This window comes from Chenopodium album, chromosome 1 (assembly GCF_948465745.1).
Source record: "Chenopodium album chromosome 1, dcCheAlbu1.1, whole genome shotgun sequence".
Lineage (NCBI taxonomy): Eukaryota > Viridiplantae > Streptophyta > Magnoliopsida > Caryophyllales > Amaranthaceae > Chenopodium > Chenopodium album.
Genome location: NC_137834.1, coordinates 10934981 through 10945230, shown reverse-complemented (window position 1 = coordinate 10945230; position 10250 = coordinate 10934981). Strand labels below are relative to the sequence as shown.

Genomic DNA, 10250 nt, shown 5'->3' with positions numbered 1-10250 from the left:
AAATGTAGGAGAGTTATGTTAGGATTGTCTATTTGTTTCTAGCTGTCTAGACGTGGGAAGGTGTATGTTACGTTGAATGGATTTTCTTATCTGTCAAGTATGAAACTAGCAAACTATAATTATAATATATAAGTCATACTTTGTAAAAAAAAAAAATATATGTTATGACAGTTTTGTAAACTAAACAAAAAGTTATTTCATTACTAAGATATTCTGTCAAATATTCTCATTAAAATCATATAGGGATATAGGTGGTTATAATATTACTATCATTTAAATTACATTACTTTTGTGAGAAGTGATTTTTTTTTTTTTATTATTTTTTGTAAAGGTAATTAGTTAATTATATTACGCTTGTGAGAAGCGTCTACACGTAATAAAAAAACTTTAACAACGATAATTTAGATTTGTTGCACTTTATCAAACATTCACAATTACGTTTTAAATTTAGTATATGACACTTTTATTAGTTTGTAAAACACTTAAGGGTAGTATATGCAAGATGTACAGTTGTATGAAGTTGCGATCAAAGTTCTGGTTAGATTGTGAAACTCCGTGATCGGAGAGTATTCCATTGATCATTATTTAAAGAGGTTACAATATTCACAGAGGGTAATATTCTCAATCAGTTCCATCTAATTCGCATGTCCTTTGTTACTCTCTTAATTAAACCACATAAACCTTACAAAATTTAGTACATACACCTTCCTTAGTTTGTTAAGCACTTAAGGGTAATATCCAAGGCGTAAAATTGTATGAAGCTGCGAACAAAGTTCCGTCTATTTCACATGTTCTTTTGTTACTCTCTCTCTCTCATTAAACCTTCCAAAATTTAGTACATGACACCTTCCTTAGTTTGTTAAACACTTAAGGGTAGTATCCAATTGGTGTACAATAATACGAAGTTGCGAGCAAAGTTCCGTCTATTTCACTTGTCCTTTTGTTACTCTCTCTTTGTTAAACCACATAAAATCTTCCAAGATTAAAAATCAAACAAAACTTCAAAATTAAAAACTAGCTAAATCAAGTATAGCTTGGTAATGCTTCTTCATAGAGAGCTTTGTGTGATTGTCTCAATCACATTACATTCATCACTCAAATCAGATCTCTCCATCCCAGAGTTCCTCAATTGTTACAAAAGGACCAAAATTAGATGTATAATCTAATCCTCTACACACTCTATATTGAGGAATTTTTCTGATCTTCTCAAGGTCCTCAGCACTCAATTCCCAATCGAATATGTCGAGGTTTTGCTTCATTCTTTCCTTGTTGAAACTCTTTACCACCACCGCGATCCCCTGCTCCACTCCCCACCTCAAACATACCTGCATGAATTAGTTTGGTATCCATGATCAAATCATTTACTTCTCTAGAAACGTTATTTAACAATGAACAAACAATTCAAAATGATACTATTTATGTCTGAAATAGGTTTTGCTCTCATGTACCCTTAATTATAAAGGATACGCTTGCCATGATTATACAAATATACCCTTTAAATCACTAATATTTTAGGAAAGGTGACAATTTTTTGATGTGTAATCAACTTGTGTGCAAACGTGACTATTACTTCCAGTCTTCCATACAGGCTGAGTATAATGTAGCCATGTAGGTGTTATTTAAGTACCTGAGCTACAGATTTATTTCGTCGATTGGCTATTTCTTTCAATACATCCGATTCCATGACATTCTTGCTGCCATAGAATGTCCCAAATGCACCTAAGGGCGAGTAAGCCGTTACAAGAACGCCTTTAGCCTTGCAGAATTCTATCATCTCCTTTTGTTGCCAACTCGGATTCACCTCAACCTTTTACATACCAAAATTATGATATAAATTTCAATATCATAGCATAGTATAATTCATAAAAGTATGCTTTAAATTTGAAGTTTGAATTATTGGGTTGAAAGTTTACTTGATTAACAGCAGGAGGAATAGTAGCAAATGATAGTATTTGAGCCAATTTTGTGCGCGAAAAATTGCTAACTCCTATGGCCTTTGCTAGCCCAAGTTTCTTGCATTCTTCCATACCTTCCCAAACCGATTTGTAATCCATTGCCATGAAATCTTCCTTCTTTATTGGGTACTCGTACACCCCCGGTTTTGAGCTCACCGGCCAGTGAATTAGATACAGATCAACGTAATCCAAATTCAGCTTCCTAAATCATAAAAGAGAGTACATTGTTAGCTCTTCAACTAGACATTTCATCAAACACTTCACAAGCAATTTTTATTCAAATAAAAACTAAATAATACTCCGTATGACATACTATCGATATGGATAGTTACATAGTTTTACCATTATAACATGTTATCAGAGTTAACGTGATACAATTAAAGTATTAAACATATATAATATTACGAATTGACCCTAACATCTATTATTAGCAACATAAAAATTCTAACTAGCTAATACAAAAAATATCTTATGCAACCGTTGTATATTATGTGTTGTAATAAAGCCTAATGTACCTCAAGGTTGCTTGCAACGCGGGGACCACACGGTCGCGGTGTCCATCACTACACCAGAGTTTAGAGGTGATAAAGAGATCATCACGAGACGTGATCAAGCCTTGCTTAATTGCTTGAGCAATGGCCTCTCCTAGAGGTTGCTCCGTATAGTAAAGGCAAGCGGTATCGAAATGTCGGTAACCGGCCTCAATGGCCGTGAGAACGGCAGTTTTGGTTATCTCTGCTGCAACCGGTGGGTCGGGTGCGGTGCCAAACCCCAAAACGGGTATGCTCCCGCCATTGTGGCTTAACTGAATTCTTGGGATAGGCATTGAATTTGCAGGAATTGGAGGGAAAAGTTTTAAGTTGGTATGAAAGCAAAGAAATGGTGCACTTATTATTATAGTTTGGGTGAATGATGTGTTTTGAAGTAAATTATAAGACGAAATTTAGGGATCATACTAAAACTGTGGATTGTTTGATTTTACTTTTTTTGGTGCAAATGTGAAAACTGTGGGTTGTAGTAAGTAGATTTCATCTTATTTTGATATCAAGTAGTTCCTTGTGAAACTCGTTTCTCTATATTCTCAATCATGTGTCATGATTTATTACTTTTATCCAATTTTGGTTTGGTGCTGTCAAAAGTAAAGATGGTTTGGTGTGTTGTGAGTTGTGACTCATAAGAAACACTAATATTAGTGCATAAATTAATTAATGTGCTAAGAGAGTGTTTAAAGGTGGGGCACAAGTGGAGAAAAAGTGACTATCATCGCCAAACAATGTAAGTGATAAGTTGTGATGAGATTTATAAAAAAAACTAATATAAGTGAGTTATGGTAAACCAAATAATAGAGTAATCATATGTACAGAATTTATCACCTCTGTTCTTTAATTTTTTGTTTATTATGTATGGAATTTTCAACTAAAAAATAAACTTTGGTTATATTCATTGAATATGTATGTGAGATATTGTTAGATTCATTTCGATGTATAAGTTCAAATATTAACTTTTAAGAAGTAATAATTAGTATTTTTGAATGGTTAATTTTTAACCCATACGATGTCCCGGGTCATTATGAATATATTTAAATTAGATTTTAATAATAATTAAGTGAAATATTAATATAGATTAGTTATATATTATTTTTTAAAAATTGATTAATTATTTTTATAATATTACTTGTACTATTATTATTTATTTTTTCCCAAATATAATTGAACATTAAAATTCATCATCTAATATTGGGTATTCTAGATATATTAAGTTTATTTTGTTCTTAAATTGTTATAAGAAACTATTTAAAATTGACATATATGTGAGAAAAAAATTAGCATAAAAAGTGCAACATATTTACGGATTACATATTTCAAATAACTATAGAGTTGTACGAATGAGCAAAATTAGAGACATATGGCAAAATTGCATATTTTGTTATGAGTTTTAATAATATACACGGAGTATATTGATATTGATACTTTTTTTAAAAAAATTGATATTTACAATAGTTGTAGATAAATGAAAGGATAAATGAAAGAAACATGCTTGTACTTAAAATACAATGTACGTGTATGATACTCCCTTTGTCCCTAATTGTTTGCTCCACTTTCCTTTTTAAGGCGTCCCCAAAAAATTGCTCCATACTATTTTTGGCATGTTTTCCCACTTGCACTCTCTCTATCTCTCTCCTCATTGATATTTGTGTCAACCCATGTGCATTATTTTTTGCCCAAAGCCTTAATAAAGTAGATTTCTGATTTGGGGCAAACAATTGGGAACAGAGGGAGTAGTTAAAGAAGCTTATAATAACCAAACCATTGAATTTGGTTCAGGTTTTTCTCAAACCAAACCGCGCCAAAAAATTAAAATAAACCCCAAACCCAAATAGCGATTTATGGCAAAGTCAAAATTTTATTATAGATTGGCATACATGCAAAGATAAATTTTGATGAATGGACTATAATTAAGCAATGCATACATAGAAGATAGAAGTTCTTGGTCTCATATTGTAGCTAGTAATATAACAGCACCCCTGCCTTTTAGCTACTTGATGAGTTATATATGGCCTGAATTCCTTTAATATCGTCGTCTTGGAGCTCTCTCTTCCTCTGACCAACTCGAATAGTCGCATACATCACAGCATTTACATCATCACTATGAGAGAGTCCTAGGAGATGACCCATTTCATGAAAAACAACAGAGGGTAGATCAAACTGATCTTTCCCAGGGTCATCACTCCAATTTTCATCCGCATCGTAATGTGACCGCCCATCGGTTGGATGAAAAGAATGAGCCAATTTTCCATTAGGCCCATCGAAGGGGCGTCCATCCCCGTGATCGCCTTTAAAGAAACTGAAACGGAAGTCGGATTTGTCGCCCTCGACAATTTGTTGAAATGTGAAGGGGCAATGCTGTGCCCATTTGTTGAATGCAGCTTCGACTATGGAGTTCATGTTTTGTGCTCCAGGAACTAGAGTTTTTGACAGTACTTGGTATGTTAGTTGGGTTTGTGTGGTTGGCCATTTCGTCCCGAATACTTTATACAATGATCTTCTGTTGATGTTCTCGTCTTTCTTAGGAATCGTTGTATTCCTGCCATTTATGAGATAACCGTATTATGGAGTACATTAGTACGAAGTATAATAATATCAGCTTTAGTACAATGTTAACTTAAAATATCAGCTTTAGTACAATGTTAACTTAAAATGTACAATGTCTAAAAAAAAAAAGACCCTTAAAAGATAGAATTTCAAGATATTTCATAGGAAATTTTGACAATTACCACCTTCTGTTATGTCCATTTTAGCAATTACCACCTTTTTTTTTGAAAATTACCACCTTTTATTTTCAAAAACATCAAAAGTTATCACCTTCTTTCCCCCAACTACCACGTGACGTCATTTTGGGCCCATTCTTTCCCTTCTCTCCCTATTTCCCTCACATTTCTCATTCCTATGTGGATTCTCATCTCCCCTTTCACTTTTTTTCCCCAAACCACCAATAATTGTTCGTCAATTTTGATTTGGAGGAGTGAATTGAAGTGTTTTTGATTGTTTGGGGGAAAAAAAGTGAAAGGGATAATAATCTAGGAATGAGAAATGTGAGGGAAATAGGGAGGAAAGGGAAAGAATGAGCCCAAAATGACGTCATGTGGTAGTTAGGAGGCAAGAAGATGGTAACTTTTGATGTTTTTGAAAATAGAAGGTGGTAATTTTCAAATAAAAAAATAGAAGGTGGTAATTGTCAAAATTTCCTATTTCATATATTATCTTAAGTCAATACTCCCTTAATCCCAAATAAATAAAGTTTTGGGGCATTGGGCACAAGTATATGGAATTGGATAAAAGTTATAGTACTCCAATACCTCCATAAGACTTCACCAGTTTCAGATCAGATGAATGGAAACAATAATACGAAATAATTCGAATTGGATCGGATTAGATTGAGGTTGAAAACCGAATTATATTTCAGATCGAATTGAATTTGGCCTAAGAGTATAGCCAATGGTTGCCCATTTTGGGTGGGCATGAAGAGAGAGAAAAATAAAAAAAGCTTAAAAAATGAAAAATTTGTACTTTTTGTGAGAAATGGTTCATGACCAGGTCATGGCCATGACCATTTGTTGAGTGTGGGCATTTAGTGGTATTTCGCCACTTGTCCAACAAAGAGAGGAGGTTTAGTTTTTTTTTTTTTTTTCAATTGATGAAGACTCACATGGGAATGGAAGGAAAGGAGAATCAATGCCCACAAATTTGGAGGGCAACCAATGTGAGTGTATGGGCATGGGAGTTGGACATAAATGAGGTGGAAGAGAGAGAAAGTAATAAAAAATATGATGACCACCATTAGCTTGGGCATCCATTGGATATGCTCTAAATCCAAACCAAAAATAACATCAAAAGACACCATATTATATAATCCAATTTGTTTTAACTTGTGTCTGCTACTTTTAATTTCTTTAATAAATATTGTATGACTCCTTTATAATTTAATTCATTTTTAAAAATAATGAAAAATTATAAACCGTTGATAGTATAAAAATATACATTGATGAAACGATTCTAACATGATATCGCATAAAAATTATTTACCTAAACTATAAACCACAAAAAATTAGTCAATATAACTAACATTGCTACATTACATAAGCGAAATGTGTCTACTAAAAAAGCATGATTGAATAATAGAGTATAAATTAAAAAATATATAATTAACATGTGCATATAGGGGTGTCAATTAAACAGTTTGGGTTGAGGTTGGGTTGATCAGTTTCGGGTAATAACGGGTCGGTTTATAACGAGTTGAAATGATCAGTGGATTAGTTTTTAAAATTATCGGGTGAATTTGGTTTGGGTTTTTTATTGCGGTTTTTATATATTCAAGTCGGGTCCTAATCGGGTTGGGTAATAGTCGGTTCGGGTCATAATCAGTTTGGGTTACACTGAGTCGGTTTTAAAATGGGTTTAGCCAGTTCGTTTAAAGTGGGTTTCGGTTCAAAACAATTCGGATCCTAATCGGGTCGGATTGTAAACGGTTCGGGTTATGATAAGTTTGGGTTAAACTTGGTCCGTTTGAAAATGGGTTTCGGGTGAAATCGGGTTCGATTATTATCGGCTCATATCATAATCGTTATGGATTGAACTTGGTCGGTTTGAAAACGAGTTTACCCAATGTGAAGCAGGTTTCAGTTCAAATTATATCAGGTTAAAATCGAGTCAGATCATTATCGAGTGGAGTTAATCAGATAATGGGTAGGAATGGGTCATGATATAATCAAGTTAAGTCATAAATAAGTTGGTCTTTGGAGTAGTGGGTTGGATGGGATCAAATCATACACATATTGGGTAACGGGCTGTATACAACTTAGTCATCACGGGTTACGGGTTGTAAACTATTCGGTCTCAATTGGTTACGGGTAGTAAACCGTTTGGTCTCAACGAGTTACGGGTTATAAATTCGATCACAACGAGTTACGGGTTATAAATGGTTCGGTCACAACGGGTTACGGGTTGGAACAATTTAGGTTTATCGGATTTTAGTTGGGTTTAAACGGTTTTTGGTTTAAAATGAAACATGTTACTATCGGATTCAAATGTAATCGGTTCGGGTTGTTTTCAGTTTTGGACAGCAACGGTTTGGCTTGATAATGGGTCGGGTTAGTAACGGTTCGCAAAAATTCGGTTTAGTTTAGTTTCGGATTGGAAAATTTGGGTCAGGTGGTTCATTTCCTTTTCGGATCAGTTTGAAACAGTCGGGTTTAACGGTTCGGGTCAGAAACTGACAACTCTATGTGGATTATATGAACGAAAAACAATTCACCTTAGCATACAGGAAATTTAGATTATGTATATATGACTTACCGAGGATTCATCAATGTAGCATCCACAAGTCTTGTGACATTTGAATCACCATTTTCTGTAATGGTCATGGTAGTAGTCACCTCACTTTTGGGAAGGCCATCTACGTTTTGGCCCTTCCTACGTCCTTCTAAACTCTTTAGAAAGCCAAAAGGGCTAGCATTTTGTTTTGACTAGATTGTGTGTTGATTCAAAGTAAGGATCAACAGTAAAATAGCAAAAAGATGGTGAGCTCTAGCTACCATATTTTACTGGAATGATTAAATGTATCTTACTATTATTGCTTTGGTTATTATGGATTATTAGCCAAATGACATTGCTTATATAGTTGAACAAAACTAAATTAATATAAAATGTGACATTATTATTTGTCCCATAATATTGCATATTTCCATTGAATGCATTCCCATTATTATTGATATCCAAAGATACGGTAATAAAAAATTTCCATATCTTGCGACCACTTAGCTTGCAGGATTATTTAATTACTCTATCCGTCCCCGAAAGAACGATCCATTTGGCCTAATTTTAGTCCCAAAAAAATGACCCATTAGTATTAAAATACCACCATTTTGCAACAATATTTGTGTAAAATTAGCTTCCCCATATAAAATTTTGTTTTTCCATATGCTTTTATTACTATCTCTCTTTACTTTTTTGTAAACCACATATAAATTTATTTTTCCAATATATTTTTACTTCTTTTATTTAATTTTATATTACCCGCGAAATCAACCCAAAAGGGTCGTTCTTTCGGGGACGGAGGGAGTACAAGATACGGAGTACATTTTATTTTCTATATTTCTATACATATCATGTTTATTTGTTGGATTTTTTTATTTTTTAATTGGAAATTCTACTTATTAACCCTCTATTTTTTATTTCTCTTTAGTGAATAACAATAATGGTAGTACTGAGTAATAAATTATTGATACTCAATTAACCATAACATTAATAATAGACTCTTTAAGCACGGGTTTTTATTAATAGTTAAATTTAACATTTAATACTTAATCGTAATAACAAATGTTTATTTTTAATTTTGTACAATTAAGGTTGACACATGTATAAACTACATACATTTTGCAATTTCTTTTGTTCAAACAACAATATAAACCAACTATTGAAGAAAAATAGTAAGAAAATAATATACTACTTCTGTTAATAGTTATGTGCAACTTTTTCTATTTTTGTCCGCTAAACATTATGTGTAACAAAAAAATTTCTTTCCTCTTTTAGTAAAAAAAAAACTAGTCAAATGTCAATTTTACCCTTATCTAAAAAATTAAAACACAATTACTAACTATAATCAGATTTAATTGATCACTAATTCTCACCCTATTTTCACCCCAACCAACCCAATATAATTCATCAACTCTTCCATCTTCAATTCAAGAAACCTAAAACCATCTTCATCTTCATCTTCATCATCATCTTTCCCCATATTTTCTCTCTCATCTTTCAATCAAATTATCTCTTTGAATTTTTTATACATCTTCTTTCTCTCTCTCTCTTCAACTTCAATAATTTCTTAGGATTTCTGGGATTTTGGGGTGCGTGGTTTTTGTTTAGGATTTCGTCGGGCTTTTGCGATTGGATTTCATCGGGATTTCGTGGTGGGGTTTGTGAGAGTGGAGGTTTCATGGGGTTGGTAGTGGTGGTGGTTTCGTGGGGGTTCATCATCATCTTCTCCCATACTTTCACTCTCCCCTTTCAATCTCATTATCTCTCTACATCTTTTTTATATCATCTTTCTCTCTCTTCAACTTTCAAAAAATTTGTAGTGAGTTTCATGGATTTGAGATCTTCTTTCTTTTTCTTCAACTTTCAAAAAATTTAATTTGTGATGGGTTTGTCGAATTGGTGGTAATAATTTTGTGGGTTTTGTTTTTCGTGGAGTTGGGTTTTGTATAGGTGGGTTTCGTGGGGAGTAGTGGTGGTTTCGTGGGAAGTGGTGGTGGTTTTGTGGGGTGGGTGGTGGTGGGTTTCGTGGTTGGTGGTGGTGGGTTTCGTGGGAAGTGGTGGTGGATGGGTTTCGTGGGGAGTGATAGTGGTTTTGTGGGGGTGGTAGTGGTGGTGGTTTCGTGGGGGTGGTAGTGTTGGTGGTGGTGCCAGCGTTGAAGGCGGCGGTGGTGTTGATGAAGGTGGTATGGGTGGTGTTGGCTGGTCTTGGTGGTGGCAGTGGGTATTTGATTTTTATCCAAATATTTTCTCTCTACCTTAATTACATACCCTTAGAATACATTAATCACCATTATCAAATTTTGCATTGGCGGCCGTGTCAAGCCCTAAAGTGGCACATAACTATTAATGGAGGTAGTAATTAAAGCTATATGTTTTGTTTAACCAACTTTTTTTTCAAATTGTGTACACGATGAAAAATAAGATCTTATAAGCTTGATAATTTGCATAATTAAACCTACCCCTTTCAAAATTAACACTTATC

The 10250-nt window shown here is 33.8% G+C and overlaps 2 protein-coding genes across 2 annotated transcripts in view; both read right to left on the bottom strand.

Moving 5' to 3' along the window:
- Positions 1-10250, bottom strand: part of LOC145642003 (uncharacterized) — an 87873-nt gene that overhangs the window by 68277 nt on the left and 9346 nt on the right. The gene's annotated exons all lie outside the window — the stretch shown is intronic.
- LOC145562311 (deoxymugineic acid synthase 1-B-like) lies at positions 983-2872 on the bottom strand. Its single transcript, XM_081622572.1, has 4 exons — positions 2471-2872; positions 1914-2157; positions 1628-1807; positions 983-1325 (listed from the first exon to the last, which is right to left on the bottom strand). Exons 1-4 carry the CDS (start codon positions 2779-2781, stop codon positions 1101-1103), a joined length of 960 nt encoding a protein of 319 aa, XP_081478698.1. The 5' UTR covers positions 2782-2872; the 3' UTR covers positions 983-1100.

Coding starts and splice junctions, on each gene's coding strand:
- LOC145562311 (XM_081622572.1), bottom strand. CDS start 2,781: ATGCCTATCCCAAGAATTCAGTTAAGCCACAATGGCGGGAGCATACCC. Junction 2,158..2,470: donor GCGTTGCAAGCAACCTTGAG/GTACATTAGGCT, acceptor TTTATGATTTAG/GAAGCTGAATTTGGATTACG. Junction 1,808..1,913: donor TTCCTCCTGCTGTTAATCAA/GTAAACTTTCAA, acceptor GGTATGTAAAAG/GTTGAGGTGAATCCGAGTTG.